General features: G+C 48.2%; 1 protein-coding gene across 1 annotated transcript in view; it reads left to right on the top strand.

Annotated features, from left to right (window-relative positions):
• The first annotated feature begins 6,629 nt into the window (after positions 1–6,629).
• Positions 6,630–27,054, top strand: part of USP31 (ubiquitin specific peptidase 31) — a 155,362-nt gene continuing 134,937 nt past the window's right edge. The window contains exons 1-4 of the mRNA XM_075318123.1: positions 6,630–7,292; positions 23,718–23,843; positions 26,675–26,763; positions 26,918–27,010. Coding sequence (XP_075174238.1) covers positions 6,762–7,292; positions 23,718–23,843; positions 26,675–26,763; positions 26,918–27,010 — 839 coding nt within the window. The 5' untranslated portion in view covers positions 6,630–6,761. The remainder of the gene's footprint in view (positions 7,293–23,717; positions 23,844–26,674; positions 26,764–26,917; positions 27,011–27,054) is intronic.

The following is a 27,054-nucleotide window of genomic DNA, read 5'->3' as shown; positions in this document are numbered from 1 at the left end:
TTCAAAATGCTCTGCACCATAAGCAACAAATACTGCCTCTGCAGGGGAGCATAGCAGAACAATACAGAATGTTATGCACATAAGAAACGTGACAATTTAGCCCTGAAAAGGACTTTTTGTTTTAGGTTGCAGCAGCTGTATAATTAAAGGTGGCTTTACACGCTACGAGATTGCTAAAGCGATGTCGTTGGGGTCACGGAATTTGTGACGCACATCCGGCCGCTTTAGCGATGTTGTTGTGTATGACACCTATGAGCGATTTTGAATCATCGCAAAAACGTTCAAAATCGCTCATCGGTGACATGCCCTATTCACAATTATCATTGCTGCTGCAGTAACGATGTTGTTTGTCATTCCTGCGGCAGCACACATCGCTATGTGTGACGCCGCAGGAATGACGCTGGAATGACAAACATCTCCGTACCTGCGTCCACCGGAAAAGGTGGAAGGAAGGAGGTGGGCGGGATGTTCCGGCCGCTCGTCTCCTACCCTCCTTTTCTATTGGGCGTTCAGTGACGCTGCTGTGACGCTGAAAGAACCGACCCCTTAAAAAGGAGGCGGTTCGCCGGTCACAGCGACGTCGCAGAGCAGGTATGTGCGTGTGACGCTGCCATAGCGAAAATGTTCGCTACGGCAGCAATCACCACATATCGTGCCACCGACGGGGGCGGGTGCTATCACACGCGACATCGCTAGCCGATGCAAGCGATGTCGCAGCGTGTAAAGCAGCCTTTAGGACTGTTTTGCAATAAACCCTGCCTTAATGACTGCCCTAATCTCAAACTATCCCTCCTCCAGCAGCTATACCTACAGTGAATGGAAAAAACAATGGTTTTACTACTACATGAAAGCACAGTAATTAGCCCTGTAAAAGACTTTTGGTTTTAGGGGAAGCATAAGTATAGAAGGACTGTTTTGCAATATACCCTGCCTTAATGACTGCTCTAATCTCAAACTATCCCTCCTCCAGCAGCTATACCTTCAGTGAATGGAAAAAACAATGGTTTTACTACTACATGAAAGCACAGTAATTAACCCTGTAAAAGACTTTTGGTTTTAGGGGAAGCATAAGTATAGAAGCACTGTTTTGCAATAAACCCTGCCTATATGCCTGCCCTAATCTAAGCTTTCCCTCCTAGATGAACTCTCTCTGAACTGCTTCTAGAGGACAGTGTGCCGAGCATCACGCCCCCAGATCTTATATAATGCCTGATGATGCGATGCGGCAGGCCAATCACAGTAATGTCAATAGCCAACATGGCTACGACATTACCATGAATAGCAGACAATCCCAGCATGTTGGCTGGCTATAGAAACATGAAGAGCAGGGACTTGAGCACTTAACTCGATACTTGAACAGTGGCAAGCACCCTTATGCTCGATTTAGTATCAAGCAGTGCCGAATACGCTCGCCCCATCACTAGTTCCCATAACACAAAATTTCCGAAAGACACCAGACATTGTTCACATTACAAGACAATAACGCGATTGGTGTCTTCAGGGGTAGGAACGCGTCAGCCACTGTCCACCACCCTTACATTACCACTGACTTTCTATGAGGTACTGTGGTGGAAACCACAAAGATCAGAGATCAAATACCATTTTATTTAGTCCAAATATTCCCCTTTCCCACATACAGGTCATTAAAGGAATAGTCCAAAAGCTAAAAAAAAACAAAAAAAAACAAAACAAAACATTATTTCTCTTATAAAAGTGCAATTACTCGTTAATTTCCAGCAGAAAATATCCCCAACAGTACTAGTTTGTGGAAGATAAAATGTGTTAAAGAGGATTTTCCCACCAACAAAGTTCATTTTAAAGTTGACTTTAATCAATAGATCTTGGAATAATAATAATTCCCACAATTGGATGTGATTAAAAAAAAAATAAAAAATGTTCCTGTGCTGAGATAATCTTATATATGTGTCCCTGCTGTGTACTGTGTAATGGCAGTGTCTGACCGTACAGGGACATGGTCTGATTACAACACAGCTCCTGGACAGGGGAGGATGCAAATGATTATAAAGACATTAAGACACGTGATCATAGTTGATTCTTTCTGTGAGATAAAACATTTCCCTGCCTGTTTGAAAACATGTTTTGCCTCACAGAAAGAATCAGCAACATGATACACTGATGACGTAGCACTAGTCCAGGCTGACCAAAAGCAGTGCCAGTGACGCTGAAAGGTAATAGATTTTTAAGCCTCTTGTCCAGCTGCAGGGTACAGGAACATGGTCTAATCATACCACATCTCCTGGGCTGGGAAGGATGCAAGAAAGTATCCAGATAGCACAGCATGGCATCATAGCTTATTCTTTCTGAGAGTTAAAACATTTTCCCAGCCTGTTTTCAAAAACTCTTTTACCTCGAAAAAAAGAATAAATTTATGATCATGTGCTGTAATGTCTGTATATTTTGTTTTCCATCCTCCCCGAACCAGGAGATGTGGTATTATCAGACCATGTTCCTGTACAGTCAGACACCATTACACAGTACACAGCAGTAGCACATTTATAAGATTATCTCAGCACAGGAACATTATTTTTAATCACATCCAATTGTGGAAATTATTATTCCAAGATCTATTGATTAAAATTAACTTTGTTTATAAAAACAGGCAGGGAAATGTTTTACCTCACAGAAAGAATCATCTATGATACCATGTTGTAATGTCTGTATACTCTGTTTTCCATTCTCCCCGGCCCAGGAGATGTGGTATGATCAGACCATGTCCCTGTACAGTCAGACACGGCCATTACACAGTACACAGCAGGGACACATATACTGTATAACATTATTTCAGCACAGGAACATTATTTTTAATCACATCAAATTATGGAAATTATTATTATTATAAGATCTATTGATTAAAATTAACTTTGTGGAAAAAAAACCCTTTAAGTTCCCTTTATAATGATTTTGCAGGGACAGATTGTGAAATCTCCAGCAATTCGCTGCAGTACCTGCTGAGAGCAGTGGTGTTGTGCGGAGAGGTCAGCCTAGAAGAGGTGACACTCGAGCAGCAGGTCACAGCAAAGATAGTAGTTGCTTTTTTTAAGGTGCATGGCTGATATAAAAGACCCCTAGCATAAATCAGACCCCAGCCTGAACAATATACTTACCCTCCAAACTCCGGGCTCTCACTTCTTCCACCACACCCATAGGAATCCATCACTTCACAGCCATAATAGCGATGGCATTCTGATGGGTGTCATGTGACGTTATCGCTCTCTTCTGTTAGATTGCGACACAAAGAGGGAGGAATCGTGTCCAATAATTTGGGCGCCCCATGGACAGGACGGCACTACTAAAACTCTTCTGCTTCAGAGGTGGAGATACAAGTGAAGAAAGGTATTCTGGGAATTGTAGTTCCACAACTAAAAATAAATCATATATATATACATATATATATAGTACAGACCAAAAGTTTGGACACACCTTATTATCTGTAGAACAACTATTAAGAGACTTTGTGCAGCAGGCCTTCATGGTAAAATAGCTGCTAGGAAACCACTGCTAAGGACAGGCAACAAGCAGAAGAGACTTGTTTGGGCTAAAGAACACAAGGAATGGACATTAGACCAGTGGAAATCTGTGCTTTGGTCTGATGAGTCCAAATTTGAGATCTTTGGATCCAACCACCGTGTCTTTGTAGAAAAGGTGAACGGATGGACTCTACATGGCTGGTTCCCACCGTGAAGCATGGAGGAGGAGGAGGTGTGATGGTGTGGGGGGGCTTTGCTGGTGACACTGTTGGGGATTTATTCAAAACTGAAGGCATACTGAACCAGCATGGCTACCACAGCATCTTGCAGCGGCGTGCTATTCCATCCGGTTTGCGTTTAGTTGGACCATCATTTATTTTTCAACAGGACAATGACCCCAAACACACCTCCAGGCTGTGTAAGTGCTATTTAACTAAGAAGGAGAGTGATGGGGTGCTACGCCAGATGACCTGGCCTCCACAGTCACCAGACCTGAACCCAATCGAGATGGTTTGGAGTGAGCTGGACCGCAGAGTGAAGGCAAAAGGGCCAACAAGTGCTAAGCATCTCTGGGAACTCCTTCAAGACTGTTGGAAAACCATTTCCGGTGACTAAAGCGGGCTTTACACACTGCGACATCGCTAATGCGGAGTCGTTGGGGTCACGGAATTTGTGATGCACATCCGGCCGCATTAGCGATGTTGCTGCGTGTGACACCGATGAGCGATTTTGCATCGTTGCAAAAACGTGCAAAATTGCTCATCGGTGACATGGGGGTCCATTCTCGATTATCGTTACTGCAGCAGTAACGATGTAGTTCGTCGCTCCTGCGGCAGCACACATCGCTACGTGTGACGCCGCAGGAACGAGGAAGCTCACCTTACCTGCCTCCCGGCCGCTATGCGAAAGGAAGGAGGTGGGCGGGATGTTACGTCCCGCTCATCTCCGTCCCTCCGCTGCTATTGGGCGGCCGCTCCGTGACGTCGCTGTGACGCCGCACGGACCACCCCCTTAGAAAGGAGGTGGTTCGCCGGTCACAGCGACGTCGCCGGGCAGGTAAGTACGTGTGACAGGTCTGGGCGATGTTGTGCGGCACGGGCAGCGATTTGCCCGTGTCGCGCAACAGATGGGGGCAAGTACCGACACTAGCGATATCGGAACCGATATCGCAGTGTGTAAAGTAGCCTTAACTCTTGAAGCTCATGAAGAGAATGCCAAGAGTGTGCAAAGTAGTAATCAAAGCAAAAGGTGGCTACTTTGAAGAACCTAGAATATAAGACATATTTTCAGCTGTTTCACACTTTTTTAAGTATTTCATTCCACATGTTTTGATTCATAGTGTTGATACCGTCAATGTGAATCTACAATTTTCAGTCATGAAAATAAAGAAAACTCTTTGAATGAGGTGTGTCCGAACTTTTGGTCTGTACTGTTTATATATATATATATATATATTATATATATATATACAATTATAATACTTATTGTTTAAAATATTGATGGGATACAGCCCACCCTTTAAAGTGGCAGACCTCACTCTCATACCTCGTCCTCCACACGGTGTCTGCAGCATCGTGCCCATGTGCTGCACCCGCACTGAGCGCACAGCATGAGGGAAACATCAGAGCGCTCCATGCGTAGTGCAGGGTTTTTCATTATTTTTTTAGTAATTTTATAGAGAAAAAAAAATTACTTTCTATTCACCTCTGGAATACAGGTACATAGAAACACATTGTATTACTATGTACCAGTATAATCCACCTGTGATTTCAGAACCTGCACTGCAAATTGAAGTATAGAAAATCCTCCCATATTCATCAGTGCAGGCTGTAGCTCATACATTGCATATTGCTGCTGCCTGCAATGTTACAGGTTGTGGGTTCAATCCCATGTAAGGTAAGTGCATGCAGCGCAGAGAAGATGGAGACAAGACTCCTCACAGGAGAGTGGAAATTGAGACAAGGACCTGACATGCAGGGGCAGCGGGAAGAAACATCAAATTGGGGCAAAGCTCTGACCAGCGGAGACAGCAGGATTGACCCCTCAAACTGGGACAAAGCCTTGAACTGTCGAGACAGCGGGACTGACACCTCAAATCGGGAAAAAGCTCTGACCAGCCGGGAAAGTGGGACTGACCCCTCAAAGTGGGACAAAGCCCTGACCTGCCAGGACAGCGGGACTGACCCTTCAAGTTGAGACAAACTCCTGGACTGTTGAGACAGTGGGACTGACCACTCAAACTGAGACAAAGCCCTGTCCTGCTGAGACATAGGGACTGACCTCTCAAATTGGGACAAAGCCCTGACCTGCCAGGACAGCGGGACTGACCCCTGAAAATTGGGACAAAGCCCTGACCTGCCTGGATATCAGGACTGACCTATCAAATTGGGTAAAAGCTCTGATCTACTGGGACAGAGGGACTGACCCTTCAAATTGTGTGAAGCTCCAACTAGACGGGAAAGCAGGACTGACCTCTCAAATTGGGACAAAGCCCTGACCTGTCGGGACACCGGGAATGACCCTTCAAATTGGGACAAAGCTCTGACCTGTCGGGACACCGGGAATGACCCTTCAAATTGGGACAAAGCTCTGACCTGTCGGGACACCGGGAATGACCCTTCAAATTGGGACAAAGCTCTGACCTGTCGGGACAGCGGGACTGAGACCTCAAATTGGGACAAAGCTCTGACCTGTCGGGACACCGGGAATGACCCTTCAAATTGGGACAAAGCCCTGACCTGTCGGGACAGCAGGAATGACCCTTCAAATTGGGACAAAGCCCCTGACCTGTCGGGACACCGGGAATGACCCTTCAAATTGGGACAAAGCCCTGACCTGTCGGGACAGCGGGACTGAGACCTCAAATTGGGACAGTACTGCTGCATCCGGGTCATTTGGGAGCTATGACTGAACAGAGGGAAGAATAAAGACGTTATATCCTCTGTAGGCCGGGAGTGGAAAGGGACCCTCAGGTTTAGTCACTCAGGGGCCCACATACAGCTGGAGCCGGCCCTCGCCCCATCCGCACTCGTACTAAGGCCCCACTGCGCAAGCGCCGCACAAGCTCCATGCGCTCCACCGGGTAGGAAGAAAACACAAGCCATGTGACCGGCCTATACCACGTGACACCAACGTCATCAGCCCTTCCAGGAGCAGCTCCGATCTGCTCCCGGCCGCACTGGGGGGACAGTTTTGCAGGGTGCCCCCCGACCGGAAGTGAGTGCTGCACCTCCCTGTGACAGGCAGCCCCGGGGCCCGGAGGGGAATGCTCTCATGTCGCAGGTGGCGGGTGCTGCCCCGGCGGCGGCCGGTGGCGGGAAGGAGAAGAAGGTCTCCTTGGGGAAGAAGCTGTTCTGGCGGCGCGGCGGGTTAGTGAGCCGCTTCCTGCGGACGCTCAGCGCCCTGTCCCACCTCAGCAATGAGCAGGAGGACGCCGCCGCCGCCGCCAACGCTGCCCGGGACAAGAGCGGCTCCCCCGCCCGCCCCCAGCCGCAGGCCCCGGAGTCCCCGCACCTGCTGCCGCCGCCGCTGCCCTGCCCGAGCCCCAGCCGCCTGCCCGGCCTGTCCGGCCTGAAGAACCACGGGAACACCTGCTTCATGAACGCCGTGCTGCAGTGCCTGAGCAACACCGACCTGTTCGCGGAGTTCCTGGGGCTGGAGCAGTACAAGGAGAGCGAGGCCTCGGGGAGCCCCCTGCCCAGCCCCGGGGCCCCGGACCGCGGGGAGGTGACCGAGCAGCTGGCCAAACTGCTGCGCTCCCTGTGGACCATGGAGTACACCCCGCAGCACAGCCGGGAGTTCAAGGTGAGGAGCTGCAGGGACTACTGCTCTCAGCATGACTGCCCTGTTACTGCACCCCTTACATCTGTCACCGCAGCCCCCACATCACTGATCTGTCACTGCAGCCCTCCCCGACCTGTCACCGCAGCCCCCCCACATCACCGATCTGTCACCGCAGCCCCCCCCCACATCACCGATCTGTCACCACAGCCCCCCCCCCACATCACCGATCTGTCACCGCAGCCCCCCCCCCACATCACCGATCTGTCACCGCAGCCCCCCCCCACATCACCGATCTGTCACCGCAGCCCTCCCCGACATCACCGATCTGTCACCGCAGCTCTCCCCGACATCACCGATCTGTCACCGCAGCCCTCCCCGACATCACCGATTTGTCACCGCAGACCTCCCCGACATCACCGATTTGTCACCGCAGCCCTCCCCGACATCACCGATTTGTCACCGCAGCCCTCCCCGACATCACCGATTTGTCACCGCAGCCCTCCCCGACATCACCGATCTGTCACCGCAGCCCCCCCGACATCACCGATCTGTCACCGCAGCCCTCCCCGACATCACCGATCTGTCACCGCAGCCCTCCCCGACATCACCGATTTGTCATCGCAGCCCTCCCCGACATCACCGATTTGTCACCGCAGCCCTCCCCGACATCACCGATTTGTCACCGCAGCCCTCCCCGACATCACCGATCTGTCACTGCAGCCCTCCCCGACATCACCGATCTGTCACTGCAGCCCTCCCCGACATCACCGATCTGTCACTGCAGCCCTCCCCGACATCACCGATCTGTCACTGCAGCCCCCCCGACATCACCGATCTGTCACCGCAGCCCTCCCCGACATCACCGATCTGTCACCGCAGCCCTCCCCGACATCACCGATCTGTCACCGCAGCCCTCCCCGGACATCACCGATCTGTCACCGCAGCCCTCCCCGACATCACCGATCTGTCACCGCAGCCCTCCCCGACATCACCGATCTGTCACCGCAGCCCTCCCCGACATCACCGATCTGTCACCGCAGCCCTCCCCGACATCACCGATCTGTCACCGCAGCCCTCCCCGACATCACTGATCTGTCACCGCAGCCCTCCCCGACATCACCGATCTGTCACCGCAGCCCTCCCCGACATCACCGATCTGTCACCGCAGCCCTCCCCGACATCACCGATCTGTCACCGCAGCCCTCCCCGACATCACCGATCTGTCACCGCAGCCCTCCCCGACATCACCGATCTGTCACCGCAGCCCTCCCCGACATCACCGATCTGTCACCGCAGCCCTCCCCGACATCACCGATCTGTCACCGCAGCCCTCCCCGACATCACCGATCTGTCACCGCAGCCCTCCCCGACATCACCGATCTGTCACCGCAGCCCTCCCCGACATCACCGATCTGTCACCGCAGCCCTCCCCGACATCACCGATCTGTGTCACTGCTCCCCCCCCCAAACATCACCGATCTGTGTCACTGCTTCCCCCCCCCCCCAAACATCACCGATCTTTCACCGCACCCTTGACATCACTGATCTGTGTCACCACGACCCCCGACATCACCAATTTGTTGCTCTGTATCACTAGAAGCCTCAACATCACATCACCATTCTGCGGCTCTACAATCCCCAAAATCATTGCAGGCCCCATTGTATCCTTTTCCTGGAAGAATCAAGAGTCCCAGTTTCCAACCCCCAACAGTACTACAATTCCCAGCATCTCCAATCGCTTTCTGTAGTGCTAGGACTTCTGGTTTCCTTTTGTCACATATGTATTATCTTTAGTTATGTTAAGTGAAATCTATTGCTTTCTGTTATCAGTCTGAAGAAAACTTATATCTACTGGTGATCATGGGGAGCAGGGTTTTTTTTTTTTTAAGTTATATTATAGCACCTTGGGTGAACGCATTTTATTCTTTCAATGGTTTTTGGGATGTTTGCATATATAAAAGGGATCTCCCCAGCACCTGTATAAAAGCCACATGACAGCAGAGGACGGTTTCTTGGAATTTGACTATTTGAGATTTATCAGTTCTGGTTTAAGGAAGACCTCTCGGAGAGTTACATCTTAAAAGGGTGTTCCCATCTGCTGTAGTGATGATATATAGCATGGGCAGACCATCACTCTGTGATCGGTGGAGGTCTGAGGAGTAAAGGGTCATACTGCTTCAGTTCTGCCCCCTCTCCAATCCTTCCAGGGCGAAACTGTGAAGAAGGTAAAGCGCTGAGCAGCCATTCTGCCGCTAGTGTCAGATCTGACCACGACTGATGATAAAGTGATGATGGATTCTAGCAATGTGCTCTCTTTTTGAAATGGGAATGCCCTATAATATTGCAGCCTGTGGACGCCTTTTACGTGGAAGAAATGATATGTAGACATAATTTTAGTTACTTGTACTTCTGGCTACAATCTCAATCCCTTCATTCATTTTCAGCCCCTTTGATATGCAGATTGTAAGTTGCTCCATGTACCTCTCAGTAATACATGCTGGATATCAGGTACGTGTCCTGGGTGCTGCAGCCTTCTCTAGCACAGCTTCATATCTGCACTGATTTTCCTCCAGTGATGGTGAGGTGTGTGTGACTCTCTTCTCATTCTGTGATTCATCCTCTTTTCCACAACACTCGATTGTTTCTCCCACCCTCTGATCTACCATGTACACCCCCCTCCCTTCTGGAATCTCCATAAGGCTATATTCACACACAGTTTTGTTTTTGAGGATCATTTTTGGAGTGGACCTGTGGCGCCCCCTGAGCTTCAGGTGCCACAGGGTACTACATCTAACTTCGGATTCCTGGAAGACCTGTGCCGGTAAACACCACAACACACACACAATCCACGCCCTTTCCCCCGGACTGGGTAACAGGCTAGAGACGGAGCTGACGGGTGGCCACCTATTGGCTGGGACGCATCCAATCCACTAGTCAGAAACCTGGGAGGAGGAGGGCCAGTCATTGAAGTGATGGGAGACAGACATCTTGCCAGATAGTGAAAAGTCAGACAGACAGACAGACAGTCAGAAGTTGACGTGCTGACAGAAAGTGTAAAGTGACTACTGAGTAAAAAGGAGTTTGGTTGCCAGGGAGAGTACAGTGCGAGTACTCACTGGACCGAGCACCGACGAGGTGCAGAGCCCTATTTCAGGAAGACGCTTCAGACTTTTCTGATAACAATCTGCCCGGTGAGGGGACCATCAAGGACCTTACCGACATTAGTGTCCGGGGCAGCGCAGCAGAGAGGGAACCTGGGAACTGGGACAGAGGTCCGACCCTAGACAGGTTCAAGCTGCCTGCCGTACGGGCCAGGACGGAGACAACGGGAGGGGACCCCAAACGCTCCAAGCTACGGGGACCAACCAACTACTACAGGGTGCATGTAAGTAAAGCTCACCAGATCACTACACCGGCACTGGAACAAAGGGAATACTGGATTGGTAGAGACCAGCACCAGCCGGGTAGCAGCAACTACAAAGCAGTGAGTAAAGCACAAGTTAAACCGCAACCCCTGTGTTGTCTGGATTCTTCCTACACCTTTGCACCTATAGACTACGATCACCATTATCCTCCCCTGGAGCCTAGCTCTACTTGCGGAGAGCCATCGCATCTAAGCTGCCTAATACCAGCAGTGAGAGACTTTGCAGCGGCGGCTTTCTCCATATAGCCGCATACCGCAAGTGACGTCACGAAAAACACTTTATTTTTATTTGTCCCTTGTACAAAACCCCTTTTAGCGACCCCCTCCCCCCCCCCCCAGGGTCACGAAACCGGGCAACAACCACCCGTCCCAGTGAAAACAGGGCCTGGGACCGAGTACCCCAAATCCCTGGGGTGCGTCAGATCTGCTCCAGAAATCCTCTTCACATTCTTTTATCCAAAACATTTGAGATCTTTCCTTTTTAATTTCTTTGAGAAATCCTCTTTGTTGTCCATGTGACTTTTTCCCCAGTGTATTATTTATTTATTTTTTCTCCCTTTTTTTTAAAGAATACCTGTAGGAAAAAAATATGTATATCCTTTTAGAACAAATGATACGCACTTTCTAATGGAATCCACTGCAAACCTGGCAGTGTCCAATCAAAAGGCTGCAAAGAACGCTGCAGGGAAGAAAAAAACTTCAAGAAAAACTTCACCAAATGAGCTTCCTAAATCTGTTTCTTATTGAAATCTTGTTCTTTTTGATTGCTGTAAAAATCTTTTGTGTAACCGTAGCCTGATACTGAGAGAGGGGAGAGTGGAAAGAGCCGTCAGGGCCCGGAGCAGTGATGTCGGATCTATGTTGGGCAGCAGGGCTGAAAGCTGGGTGATCATTATACACTGACTGTTTGGGTATGTGCTTATGTATTCTGCCTGAAATGAACACAATGCACAGCCACGTAAAAACCACACTGCTGTGCACTGTTACTTCTTTTAACCGTTTTAGTGTGCCGAAATTGTGAAGGTGTTAAAGGGATTGTCCACTACTCAGACAACCCCCTTCTCAATCTCTACGTTTCCTCCATAGTTAATTAAAGGTCTTGTCCACTACATGGACAACCCCTTCTCATTTTCCTTGTTCGCCCCCGTAAAAATAAATAAGCTTACACTCACCTCCGGTGCGGCCACGGTTCCAGCGATGTCTGAAGTCGCTGTTCCAGAGCCCATGTGATACTATGACACGCGAACTCCGCCACCAACCAGCGATTAACGTTTGTCTCCCTACCTTCAGACTTTTGAGAAGGATGTGACTTTCTACTCAAACGTCCAAAGACGGAGGTGGAAGCCGGCGCTGATTGGTCACAGGGCTGCTGTGTGATACTGTCACGTGGGCCCTGGGAATGCGGCTTCAGACATCGTAGGAACCGCGGCTGCATTAGAGGTGAATATAGTCTTTATTTTTACGGGGGCGAACAAGGGGAATGAGAAGGGGTTGTCCAAGTAGTGGACAACTTCTTTAATAAAACGTATACTCACCTCTGGTGCCAGCGCTGTCCCAGTTGGGTCGGCACTGGCTCTCCCGGGCATCACATAACATTGTCACGCGATCCCTGGGAACTTCACTCTCTTCCTTTGGAAAAATCACATTCATCCAGAGAAAGTGAGGACTGCTGCTCTCACTTCCTTCAAACGTACAGTGGAACCTCGGATTACGAGTAACTTGGTGTGCGAGTATTTCGCCATACGAGCAAAGCTTGCTGTAAATTTGTAACTCAGTTTACGAGCAAGCTTTGCTGTACGAGCAAAACACTCACCGCACACACTTCCAGTTCCATACATCCACCGCGCTCTGACCTGCTCTTGCAGTCCCGCACAAACGCGCACACACATATTATGCTCACCTTACCTTTCATCGCCTGCCTCCTGGTTCTTGTAGTTCACCGGCAGAGAATGTGTATCGGTAACCATCGCGACCGATGCCGGAGCTTCCGTTGCCAGCCTCTTGAGTAGCGTCTGGCAGCGGAAGCTCCGGCATTGGTCGCGATGGTTACCTGATACTCATCCTGTACCGGTGAACTACAAAATCCGGGAGGCCGGCAATGGAATTGTGTGTGTGTGTGTGTGTGTGCGCGCGCATTTGTGGAATGTCACAATAGGGGACCAGGATGGGACATTGAACAAGTTGTGGAGTGAATTGTTTGACCTTGCATTATTTCCAATGGGAAATCTTGCTTTGCTAGACGAGTAACTTGGTTTACAAGCACACTCCCAGAACGGATTGTTCTCGTAAACCAAGGATCCATGATCCATATATGATTCTTGAAAGGTGGGGAGGAGATCAGCGCTGATTAACCACAGGGATTGCGTGACATAGTGTCATCTTATCCCCGGGAGAGTCAATGCCGACACCACTGGGACAGCGTCAGCTTACCGGAGGTGAGTATAAGTGTTATTAATTAGCTAAGGGAACACGTAGGGCTTGAGGAGGGTAGTGAACAACCCCTTTAAAAGATGTAACAAGTTAATTTTTCGGGTGGCTTGAAAACACTGAGCATATGCACAATTTTGCTTTGACATTGCTGTTTATATGCTTATTATTTTTATCATTTATGGAGCGTCTTGACGCCGGCCCGTGTCCACATACTCTAAAAAAAGGGGTGTTTTGGAGGCAAATTAACAATTTAAAGGAATTTGAAAGGTTGCTGCATTACTGGTGAGTTCTCCACTGATTGGCATCGTGGTAGTCCCTGGTGGCCTGGCATGTGTGGCTCACCCTTTAGTAGCCGGCACTGCATGACCCTTTTGGAGATCTGTGTTGGGCATTGTTGCCCCCTCATTTTACCATTGGCCACATTGTTTTGGAGAAATGTGGCAATCTTGGACAATCCTGCTATCACTACTCCCAGAATTCGTGGCTCGTCCCCTTTATACGGCTGGCACCGCGCCGTGCCCATCCCGCTCGTGGTGTCGCTCTGGATGCCTTACCGGGATTTGTCCTGACCTGATGTCTGTTCCTGTGAATTAATGAGGAATGTGCTCTGTGCAGAGGAAGAAGCAAAACCTGCGCCCTGCTGCCGAAAAGCATACAGGCCCGCGAGTCTGCAGACAGCGAGGCTCATGCTCCAGCTTGCTGACTGTCGCCTCCGGCTACTTGTATACAGGGTGTAGCCTCGCTTGTGATTGTTTATTACTCAGAGGTTCTTGTGATGGAGGCCGATGGATAATCTGTGAGGCAGAAGGAATGTGGCCGGATAGAAGTCGCATAGATGATCATCAGAGAAGGCCACTGTCCACCCAGACTGTGCACGGCAGGATCAGAACATGGCACTTTTTACATTGAAAGGCATCACCTGAAGGAGGAGGACACCTCTGGAACTGTTGCTGGTCACGATTTCCCTAATCAGAGTGGATGGGATTTCTAGAAATCCTGCGATCACTGAATGTGTGTGGCCCGCAGGAAAAACTGATCTGCGGTGCGGCTTTCAGAGGCCGCAGCATGTCAGTTGTTTGCTGGGGAATCGCAAGCGTCCTCCATAGGGAGAACACAAGCCAGAGGTCATAGTGGCCCGAACCTTGATCGTGGGCACCAGCAGCTGCGGTCTCTTCCGGAGGAGACTCTCGGCCCCACAGGTCAGGACCCGACGCGTCCAGGACGTAGCGTGTCCTGATCTTGGGCACATAAGGCAGAAAGTGACCAGTCACATCTTGTGTTGGAACAAGTGTAAAGATTTGAGTGATTTTGGGAAGGCCCAAATTGTAATGATTGGTTCACAAACTCTTTATTTATTTATTTATTATGCTTGTATAGCACCAACATATTCCACAGCGCTTTACAGACATTGTCATTATAATATACATTCCCTATCTGGCTGTCTGTGGGCATACTGTGGGAGTAAACCCATGTAAACAAGGGGAGAATAAGCAAAACTCCAGGCTCTTCTGGGGTGTTCCCAGTACATGGCTCTTGTGGGTGGTAAAACCATGTCTTTTGGGAGCAGTATGTGGCGGCTCTTGTGGATGGTATATGTGGCGGCTCTTGTGGAGATGGTATATGTGGCGGCTCTTGTGGAGATGGTATATGTGGCGGCTCTTGTGGAGATGGTATATGTGGCGGCTCTTGTGGAGATGGTATATGTGGCGGCTATTGTGGAGATGGTATATGTGGCGGCTATTGTGGAGATGGTATATGTGGCGGCTATTGTGGAGATGGTATATGTGGCGGCTCTTGTGGAGATGGTATATGTGGCGGCTCTTGTGGAGATGGTATATGTGGCGGCTCTTGTGGAGATGGTATATGTGGCGGCTCTTGTGGAGATGGTATATGTGGCGGCTCCTGTGGGTGGTATATGTGGCGGCTCCTGTGGGTGGTATATGTGGCGGCTCTTGTGGCGGCTCCTGTGGGTGGTATATATGGCGGCTCTTGTGGCGGCTCGCCTCCTGTGGGTGGTATGTGGCAGCTCCTGTGGGTGGTATATTTGGCGGCTCTTGTGGAGATGGTATACAGCTAGGTCCAGAAATATTTGGACAGTGGCACAATTTTCGCGAGTTGGGCTCTGCATGCCACCACATTGGATTTGAAATGAAACCGCTACAACAGAATTCAAGTGCAGATTGTAACGTTTAATTTGAAGGTTGAACAAAAATATCTGATAGAAATTGTAGGAATTGTCACATTTCTTTACAAACACTCCACATTTTAGGAGGTCAAAAGTAATTGGACAAATAAACCAAACCCAAAAAAAAAAATTTTATTTTCAATATTTTGTTGCGAATCCTTTGGAGGCAATCACTGCCTTAAGTCTGGAACCCATGGACATCACCAAACGCTGGGTTTCCTCCTTCTTAATGCTTTGCCAGGCCTTTACAGCCGCAGCCTTCAGGTCTTGCTTGTTTGTGTGTCTTTCCATCTTAAGTCTGGATTTGAGCAAGTGAAATGCATGCTCAATTGGGTTAAGATCTGGTGATTGACTTGGCCATTGCAGAATGTTCCACTTTTTTGCACACATGAACTCCTGGGTAGCTTTGGCTGTATGCTTGGGGTCATTGTCCATCTGTACTATGAAGCGCCGTCCGATCAACTTTGCGGCATTTGGCTGAATCTGGGCTGAAAGTATATCCCGGTACACTTCAGAATTCATCCGGCTACTCTTGTCTGCTGTTATGTCATCAATAAACACAAGTGACCCAGTGCCATTGAAAGCCATGCATGCCCATGCCATCACGTTGCCTCCACCATGTTTTACAGAGGATGTGGTGTGCCTTGGATCATGTGCCGTTCCCTTTCTTCTCCAAACTTTTTTCTTCCCATCATTCTGGTACAGGTTGATCTTTGTCTCATCTGTCCATAGAATACTTTTCCAGAACTGAGCTGGCTTCATGAGGTGTTTTTCAGCAAATTTAACTCTGGCCTGTCTATTTTTGGAATTGATGAATGGTTTGCATCTAGATGTGAACCCTTTGTATTTACTTTCATGGAGTCTTCTCTTTACTGTTGACTTAGAGACAGATACACCTACTTCACTGAGAGTGTTCTGGACTTGAGTTGATGTTGTGAATGGGTTCTTCTTCACCAAAGAAAGTGTGCGGCGATCATCCACCACTGTTGTCATCCGTGGACGCCCAGGCCTTTTTGAGTTCCCAAGCTCACCAGTCAATTCCTTTTTTCTCAGAATGTACCCGACTGTTGATTTTGCTACACCAAGCATGTCTCCTATCTCTCTGATGGATTTTTTTTTTTTTTCAGCCTCAGGATGTTCTGCTTCACCTCAATTGAGAGTTCCTTAGACCGCATGTTGTCTGGTCACAGCAACAGCTTCCAAATGCAAAACCACACACCTGTAATCAACCCCAGACCTTTTAACTACTTCATTGATTACAGGTTAACGAGGGAGACACCTTCAGAGTTAATTGCAGCCCTTAGAGTCCCTTGTCCAATTACTTTTGGTCCCTTGAAAAAGAGGAGGCTATGCATTACAGAGCTATGATTCCTAAACCCTTTCTCCGATTTGGATGTGAAAACTCTCATATTGCAGCTGGGAGTGTGCACTTTCAGCCCATATTATATATAGAATTGTATTTCTGAACATGTTTTTGTAAACAGCTAAAATAACAAAACTTGTGTCACTGTCCAAATATTTCTGTACCTAACTGTATGTGGTGGCTCCTGTGGGTGGTATATGTGGTGGCTCCTGTGGGTGGTATATGTGGTGGCTCCTGTGGGTGGTATATGTGGTGGCTCCTGTGGGTGGTATATGTAGTGGCTCCTGTGGGTGGTATATGTGGTGGCTCCTGTGGGTGGTATATGTAGTGGCTCCTGTGGGTGGTATATGTAGTGGCTCCTGTGGGTGGTATATGTAGCGGCTCCTGTGGGTGGTATATGTGGCGGCTCCTGTGGGTGGTATATGTGGCGGCTCCTGTGGGTGGTATATGTGGCGGCTCCTGTGGGTGGTATATGTGGCGGCTCCTGTGGCGGCTCGCCTCCTGTGTGTGGTAAACTGTGTCTCTTGTGGGCTATTCCCAATACAGAATGGTTAGCACCTACCAAAAGTGGTCAAGGGAAGTTGAACCGTGACAACGTTCTTTTACCTGCATGCACAGCATGGGCGCTGACCTTTTTGGCCTGATCCCGCAGGAGACCGGTGCCTCGCATTGTACTGTGTGGATACAGACCGAGCAGATTGCCCATAATGACTCTTGTCCATCCCCAAAGCTGCCTACAATGGGCACGTGAGCATCAGAACTAAATCATGAAGCAATGGAAGAAGCAGCCTGCTCCGATCTCGCGTCCATCACTTTGGTGAGAAAGACATGACCCCAGGATGAACTACAGGAAGAAGACACACCGGTGGAGGCCATGTAATGGGCACTGATCTACTAGGAAGACACACCGGTGGAGGCCGTGTAATGGGCAGTGATCTACTAGGAAATCTGGTGTCCTGGTATCATCGGGGTACAGACCTAGTACACCCCTTTATGGCGGCTCTTTTTGCATCCTGAAGGGGGGAATATTTTGCTGAAAAACTGTTCAGGAACGGTGTGAGATCCCTAAATTCCTACATCTCAAATTGTATCGATCATCTGACGAGTCCTCCGATGCTAACGTCATGGTGGCAGACACCGCAGGGCTACTGTCCTGTCCGGGTCCTTTGTTAGATCCGGGCTGTTTTTACTGGTTTGAGGAGGATCTTAACACTATTAGACCAGATTTATAGATGGCAGAGTATGCTGGGAGTTGTAGTTTAGCAACAGCTGGAGAGCGCAGACTCCTCTAGAGAGTTCATGGAGGACCTGGTTGTAATGCATTTTGTCCATTCCTGAAGAGTCACAACAACGTCTGATGATCAGCGATGGTGAGATCTGGTTACCGGTCTGTCAGACTTTCCCTGCAGTAACCCATTGTGTGCTCAGCACCTGTCCACAGTCTTGGCATTGTTCTGCTGTCATCTCACGGGTACAGACCCATGAGTAATCCCCCGGGTGAGGGTCCTGCGGTGCCGGGTGTGGCACTAGGCGTTTGTAATTTCACCCACTCGATACACAATGTAGGTGCGTGACTGTCAGAATCCGGTTCTCCTTCCTCGTCCCTTCAGATTGTTACTCTATCCTTCAATGACATATCCTTTCTAGCCTAGAGTCCTCATATTCCACCATCAGGCTTTCTCTGAAATAATGAAGCATACCGGTGTAAGAGGCCGAAAGGTCCCTTCTAACGGGTGCAAAATGGATCACTATGGACACGTTAGGCGCTAATGGCAAAATGTGCCATGAATAATGCTTATGTTTAGCATATACGCCGGGGAAAGCTCCTTATGTGCCGGCCAAACGTTTCCATATGGACCTCTCTGCCTCAGCCCATGTCTTAAAGGAGCAGGTGGGTGTGCAGAGGGGTCCCCTCTAGAGCTGAGCGGATTGCTCATAATCCGGGCCTGGCGGATCTGTCGCGGGTTGTGAAAGAAGGTCGGATCCGATTCGGACCAACATGAGAGAGAGACAGAGAGACCCAACCCGGATCGTGCAGAAACCGCGCAGATCCGGACTTTTATGCTCAACACGAGTCCCCTCCTCAACTCCGGCTTTATAAAGTATGAGGAGTGTGCAGTTAAACAAGGGATAATAAGTAAAGATGATCCAGAATTAAACATGTCAGGAGGGCCCCGAGAATCACTACTTTTTCACTGTGGTACAATCGAGACTCCTTTGCCCCCATCTATGCTCTTCATGTGATGCTTCTTCTTATGAGACGTCTTGAGAATATTCATACAGTGGAGGTCATCTGTCTCTTGACTTTTCCTGATTGCACCTCAATCTTCAGAAACTGTCCAATAATCACCTCTGATTGCTGAAATTTAAAGCCGTGACCTCCGGGGAGAAAGATCAGCTTCCTATAAGATCTGCAGGACCATGTGGCCATGTCTATAGGATAAAAGCAATAGGGGGGCTATGGAAACACAAACCTGCTCATTCGCACCCACAACCATTTCTTATACAACCCAATTGGCCTTTGTATCTTTTGAGAAAAAAAACAAAAACTAGCATGTCATAGGATGTTCTTCTGGTGAGGCGACAGCATTTGTGAAGATTTTTCATACACCAGGCTCGCTCCTCTGAATAAATTGTCGTGTCTGCTGAAGATCTACATCCGTGTTACCATGGGCATGCTGAGGTTTGCGCCATCATTTCCAACAATTTGTAGTATATATTACGTTCTCTCAGCAGATGCAGTTTTTGTTTTTTTTTTTCTCGTGTTTTTTTTTTTCCCCCAAAAATTCGATCTACGTCTACAGAAAAAAATCTGCACAGATATGGGGATGTGGTTCACATTTTCGATTCGGCATCGCTCCTACTGCAACCAGAAATTTTACAATGTTTACTGTGGATTACACCGATTTGCAATGCAAGGAGGTATTGTACATTGTGTTTTTCTGCAAACAAACGCTTTTTTTTGGACAGAAGCATCCGTTGCAAATACTCAGCATGTGTACATACCCTAAGCTGGTGAAATAAGTATTCAACATGTTGCCAATTTTCTAAAGGTGCTATTGATATGAATTGTTTCACAAGATGTCAGCAACAACCCATCCAATCCTCATGGGCAAATAAATCAAACCATAGATGTCTATAAATTAACTTGTGTAGTATTCTAATATATAAAGCTTAGTGTATGTATTTATGTATGTGTGTATGTCCGCTAAAGGAATTTGCACCGTCGCATTTACAATCACAAACTTCTGCACAGACACCCCATGTGACCCAGGGAACGTCATAGACTATGTTTTGACGGGAAAATTTAACCCCGCGCTTTACAGTTACTCTCCAAAATCCTGCCTCCAATAAACTGAATGGACGTGGGAGCTACAGGCTATTAAAAGCAACTGTCAGTGGTTGCTATAGGAACAAAATAAACTGTTAGTATAAGAAGCTTATGTGTGAGGTAATAAGATGTCGGTGGGGAGACGGACAGAGCCAGCCCGGGACAGACAGCCAGCCCGGGACAGACAGCCAGCCCGGGACAGACAGCCAGCCCGGGACAGACAGCCAGCCCGGGACAGACACAGACAAAAACAGACCGGGAAAGAGAGACAGACAAAAACAGACCGGGAAAGAGAGACAGACAAAAACAGACCGGGAAAGAGAGACAGACACACATATAGAGACAGACAGAGAGATGGAGACAGACAAAGAAAGACAGACAGACAGCGACACACAGACAGACTGGCAGAGAGACAGTTACTATCCCGGGCAACGCTAGGGTACTACAGCTAGTGAGAAATAAAAAGGGGGAAAATGTATTCACCAAATGCAGTAAGAGAATGGAAAAAATCCATGGAAAGTCATGACACCAGCTAAAATTTATCAGTAACATTAAGCAATCCTGCCACTTATTGAAAAATATCAGCTGGTTCAACTGATGGCCTATAAAAAGGTGTTTGATCACCAAGGTGCTACACAAGAAACATCGCATGATGGGTAAAACCAGTGAGCTGTTCAAGACCTTCAAAACCTTATTATTACAAAACCTACTGATGTTATTGGATACAGAATAATTTCTAAATTACTGACGGCTCCAGTGAGCTCTGCTGGGGACATAACTCAGAAGTGGAAAGAACATAATTTCACAATAAATCAGCCACGAGCAGGTGCTCTCTGCAGGATTTCAGACTGAAGAGTGAAAAGAATTATCAGAAGAGTTGTCCAAGATCCAAGGACCACCTGTGGAGAGCTACAGAAAGATCTGTACTCCGCACATACAATTGTTTCAAAGAAATCAATAAGTAAAGCACGCCCCCTTGATGGCCTGTATGCACGCTCCTGTATGCACGCTCATGCTTCCTACACCCACTGTATGTAGAGGTCATTTTATGGCTTTTTCGTGACCACTGCAGTCAATCGCTGGCCTTGCGGGGCATGCCGAGTCCATTGCTGTGTTGGATCAGCATGGGATTTACAGGTAATGTTCTGATTTTATTTTACAGCCTTTCTTGTTTAATTTCTTGACTTCTTCTATGGTCACATATGAGATCTGTTGCTACATTGCTGAAGGCCATTGATGCAAAGTCAAGAAAACCTTTCACGTCTCGATGTAGAAGTGAAAAGTTCCAAATAATTATGGAGACGTCTCTATTGATTTCTTAATACTTCTGGAGATGGGTATATTGGAGTGAAGCGGTAAACGTTCAGTAAGCGCGCTGTGGGATAACCGGCTGTTATATTGGTCCGGTGTGCGTCGCTTCTGTAATGTCTGCTTTGGCGTCTTAAAGACGGCCTGAGATCTTGTATTTCTGGCTCCTCTGTTCTGCCAGATAATGCCGCCTTTCAGCCGTAATACCAGTAATCACAGGGTGTTTTTATCTGCAAGGGGAAATGTAAAACTTGACCATGGAGATTGCCCCTGACGCGGGAATCTGCGATCGCGCAGCAATTGAGCCGTTAAGTGCCGCCGGCAGAACAGGCCGCGGGATGTTTGCTGTTAAAAGCATCGGCTGCAAAGGACGTGGCAGTCGGACACCAACAATGACAACCTGCAATTACCGGCTCAGAAGGGCCCTTCCCTTCTCATGCCAGTGTGAGAACGCCGGGCAGAACTCCGCTGCCATGGAAACGCGGATAAGACTCATTTAAGATTCTCCTGGGTCCTCCACACTTCTATCTGCAGCTAATCAGTGCCATTCGGAAGCTCTTGGAGAGCGGAGCCGGCACTTTGTATGTTTGCCATTTATTTATGTTTTATTTATTGAAGGTGTTTTTGCTTGTTTGCTTGTGTGCCAGGCTGGGCTTTGTGCGCTCGGATCGTCAGGGGCGAAGCCTTCAGTATCCACAGTCATCAAGAGTAAAGTGCTCCCCACATCAGACCGGGGGGTGCCATTAAAAGGAAAGAGGCTAAAAGCGGAGTGCCCAGAATAGTCATCAATAACAAAAAATGCAAGAGGCACCCCAAAATAAAGCCTTCATCTACAACCTGTGGCGCCAAATGCACCGGCTCTCTCATTTCTTCTCATTTTCTTGCTCTAATACATGCTGGTCCCTCATTCTCGCGCGCTTTCTTGCGTGCGCTTTTTTTTTTGCATGTGCTCTTTTTTTGCATGCGCTCTTTTTTTGCATGCGCTCTTTTTTTGCATGCGCTCTTTTTTTGCATGCGCTCTTTTTTTGCATGCGCGCTCTTTTTTGCACTCTTTTTTGCTTGTGCGCTCTTTTTTGCATGCACGCTCTTTCTTGCTTGCACGCTCATTCTTGCACTGTTTTTTGCTTGTGCGCTCTTTTTTGCTTGTGCACTCTTTTTTTGCTTGTGCGCTCATTCTTGCTCTCTTTTTTGCTTGCGCGCTCTTTTTTGCTTGCGCGCTCTTTTTTGCTTGCGCGCTGCCTGTGCCGTTTGCGCGCCCCCTGTGCCGTTTGCGCGCCCCCTGTGCCGTTTGCGCGCCCCCTGTGCCGTTTGCGCGCCCCCTGTGCCGTTTGCGCGCCCCCTGTGCCGTTTGCGCGCCCCCTGTGCCGTTTGCGCGCCCCCTGTGCCGTTTGCGCGCCCCCTGTGCCACTCCCTCCTTTTGTGCTCCCTTTTGTGGCTTGCGTGCTCCCTTTTTGTGGCTTGGGTGCTCCCTTTTTGTGGCTTGGGTGCTCCCTTTTTGTGGCTTGGGTGCTCCCTTTTTGTGGCTTGGGTGCTGCCTTTTTGTGGCTTGGGTGCTGCCTTTTTGTGGCTTGGGTGCTCCCTTTTTTTGTGGCTTGGGTGCTCCCTTTTTTTGTGGCTTGGGTGCTCCCTTTTTTTGTGGCTTGGGTGCTCCCTTTTTTTGTGGCTTGGGTGCTCCCTTTTTTTGTGGCTTGGGTGCTCCCTTTTTTTGTGGCTTGGGTGCTCCCTTTTTTTGTGGCTTGGGTGCTCCCTTTTTTGTGGCTTGGGTGCTCCCTTTTTGTGGCTTGGGTGCTCCCTTTTTGTGGCTTGGGTGCTCCCTTTTTGTGGCTTGGGTGCTCCCTTTTTGTGGCTTGCGTGCTCCCTTTTTGTGGCTTGCGTGCTCCCTTTTTGTGGCTTGGGTGCTCCTTTTTGTGGCTTGTATGCCCTTTCTCACTTTTTGCACCTTCCCTTTGTCGCCTGTGCACCCTCTTAGTCGCCTGTGCGAGCTCCTTTTGTAGCTTGTGCTCCCTCTTTGTCACTTGCACACGCTTTTTTTTTTTATAATCCTACTTTACATAAGTTGCTTATGCGCTCTTTCTCTTTCTTGCTTGTGGACTTTTTCTCATTTTGTGGCTTTTTCGCTTTCTCGTTTGTGCGCTTTCTCCTAGATTGCCGGATTGCAGCACAACAGTTTAACAAAATGCGTTAAACCAAATCTGGTGCGTTCTTCATCTCTTGCGCCCGTGCTTGCTCTCTATTCCTCCGTTGCCCCGCAGACTTATTTTGGCAGGTCTCATCCTTAGCCTTACGGACACTTGATACAATAATATCGGGCAGTTGCTTACAATGTAATTCCTTCTCTATCCCTATAAGTTCCAATGCTTCATTCATTCATTGACTATTTTCTTCTTTTTTTTTGTTGCCCTCAGACAGTGGTATCCAGGAACGCCCTTCAGTATCGGGGCACCTCCCAGCATGATGCCCAGGAGTTTTTGCTGTGGCTTCTGGATCGGGTACACGAAGACCTGAATATCCTCGTCAAGCACAAGCCTCGGGTGCGTAATAGCCATCTTTAACAGATGTGTAACATGTGTCGGTCATTTGGAACCATCACGAAAATGTCTACTCTGATATTGAAATAGTGAGTTATCCAACTTCATGGGTCTAGAGTCACAGGAGATGTGTAATGGCCCATCACATTTGTACAAGATTTTGCAAATATCAAGCACTTTTCTCAATAATAATATTGGGGGACACAGAACAATGGGGAATTGGCCAAGTCAGTAGAAGGCTCAACACTAGGTCTCCACCTGGTGAGATATATTCTCTTCTCAGGCACATCTGTAGGAGGATGACACAACCTGTATCAGTTCTGCTGCCATTTATTCTTTGTGTTCCATCAGAATTAGATTTTTACAAGTAGTGCCATAGAAACTGCTTTCATACATGCCATATAGTCTCCTTACACACACAACTGTCATACAGGCCATATAGTCTCCTTACACACACACAACTGTCATACAGGCCATATAGTCTCCTTACACACACAGCTGTCATACAGGCCATATACATATAGTCTCCTTACACACACAGCTGTCATACAGGCCATATAATCTCCTTACATACAGAACTGTCATACAGGCCATATAGTCTCCTTACACACACAACTGTCATACAAGCCATATAATCTCCTTACATACACAACTGTTATACAGGCCATATAGTGGCCTTACACACACAGCTGTCATACAGGCCATATAGTCTCCTTACACACACAGCTGTCATACAGGCCATATAGTCTCCTTACACACACAGCTGTCATACAGGCCATATAATCTCCTTACACACAGCTGCCATACAGGCCATATAGTCTCCTTACATACACAACTGTCATACAGGCCATATAGTGGCCTTACACACACAGCTGTCATACAGGCCATATACAGTGCCTACAAGTAGTATTCAACCCCCTGCAGATTTAGCAGGTTTACACATTCTGAATTAACTTGGCATTGTGACATTTGGACTGTAGATCAGCCTGGAAGTGTGAAATGCACTGCAGCAAAAAAGAATGTTATTTCTTTTTTTTTTTTTTTAAATTGTGAAAAGTTTATTCAGAGGGTCATTTATTATTCAACCCCTCAAACCAGCAGAATTCTGTTTGGTTCCCCTAAAGTATTAAGAAGTATTTCAGGCACAAAGAACAATGAGCTTCACATGTTTGGATTAATTATCTCTTTTTCCAGCCTTTTATGACTAATTAAGACCCTCCCCAAACTTGTGAACAGCACTCATACATGGTCAACATGAGAAAGACAAAGGAGCATTCCAAGGCCATCAGAGACAAGATCGTGGAGGGTCACAAGGCTGGCAAGGGGTACAAAACCCTTTCCAAGGAGTTGGGCCTACCTGTCTCCACTGTTGGGAGCATCATCCGGAAGTGGAAGGCTTATGGAACTACTGTTAGCCTTCCACGTCCTGGACAGCCTTTGAAAGTTTCCTCCCGTGCCGAGGCCAGGCTTGTCCGAAGAGTCAAGGCTAACCCAAGGACAACAAGGAAGGAGCTCCAGGAAGATCTCATGGCAGTGGGGACATTGGTTTCAGTCAATACCATAAGTAACGTACTCCACCGCAATGGTCTCCGTTCCAGACGAGCCCGTAAGGTACCTTTACTTTCAAAGCGTCATGTCGAGGCTCGTCTACAGTTTGCTCATGATCACTTGGAGGACTCTGAGACAGACTGGTTCAAGGTTCTCTGGTCTGATGAGACCAAGATCGAGATCTTTGGTGCCAACCACACACGTGACGTTTGGAGACTGGATGGCACTGCATACGACCCCAAGAATACCATCCCTACAGTCAAGCATGGTGGTGGCAGCATCATGCTGTGGGGCTGTTTCTCAGCCAAGGGGCCTGGCCATCTGGTCCGCATCCATGGGAAGATGGATAGCACGGCCTACCTGGAGATTTTGGCCAAGAACCTCCGCTCCTCCATCAAGGATCTTAAGATGGGTCGTCATTTCATCTTCCAACAAGACAACGACCCAAAGCACACAGCCAAGAAAACCAAGGCCTGGTTCAAGAGGGAAAAAAATCAAGGTGTTGCAGTGGCCTAGTCAGTCTCCTGACCTTAACCCAATTGAAAACTTGTGGAAGGAGCTCAAGATTAAAGTCCACATGAGACACCCAAAGAACCTAGATAACTTGGAGAAGATCTGCATGGAGGAGTGGGCCAAGATAACTCCAGAGACCTGTGCCGGCCTGATCAGGTCTTATAAAAGTCGATTATTAGCTGTAATTGCAAACTAGGGTTATTCCACAAAATATTAAACCTAGGGGTTGAATAATAATTGACCCACACTTTTATGTTGAAAATTTATTAAAATTTAACTGAGCAACATAACTTGTTGGTTTGTAAGATTTATGCATCTGTTAATAAATCCTGCTCTTGTTTGAAGTTTGCAGGCTCTAACTTATTTGCATCTTATCAAACCTGCTAAATCTGCAGGGGGTTGAATACTACTTGTAGGCACTGTAATCTCCTTACACACAGCTGCCATACAGGCCATATAGTCTCCTTACACACACACAACTGTTATACAGGCCATATAGTCTCTTTAGACACAGCTGTCATACAGGCCATATAGTTTCCTTACACACAGCTCCAGAGTGCCTTGGCATTCTACCATTTTAGAGATTGGAGGACACCCCTCTAGAATGGTTACAGTTGATCTTTTTTTCTTTCGGGGGTCGGCCTATCTGCACTTGTAGCTTCACAGGGTCTGAGAGCACCAGAATCGATCATTCACCCAATGGGCAGCCTGTCCTGCACAGATTGCAGATTTACATGCCGGAGCTTCTGACTTAAATGCATTTAATTTTGCAGCCCCCGTTGGAAGAAGACCTCACCGGAGAGGGGCCACCTTTCCCAACCAGCGGCACCTTTGTCCAGGAGCTCTTCCAGGCGCAGTATAGGTATTGTACAGCGCAGAGTCTCTCCTTTCCTCTCTATAACAAGTGTTTCTTGATAACCTCAATGTTATAACCTCTCTGTGTGTACTGTATGATAATGCAGGCTCTTCCTATAATGCACCGTCTGTTGCTTTCACTGTTAACTCTTTCCTTGTAGGTCCTCCTTGACGTGCCCCCACTGTCAGAAACAGAGTAACACTTTTGACCCTTTCCTCTGCATCTCTCTACCCATCCCCTTGCCTCATACACGGTAAGAATAAGCATATAATGTATGGCCGGGTGCTGGCATTACGT

This window comes from Anomaloglossus baeobatrachus, chromosome 7 (genome assembly GCF_048569485.1).
Source record: "Anomaloglossus baeobatrachus isolate aAnoBae1 chromosome 7, aAnoBae1.hap1, whole genome shotgun sequence".
In the NCBI taxonomy this organism is placed as follows: domain Eukaryota; kingdom Metazoa; phylum Chordata; class Amphibia; order Anura; family Aromobatidae; genus Anomaloglossus; species Anomaloglossus baeobatrachus.
This window is presented reverse-complemented; position numbering and strand designations above follow the sequence as displayed.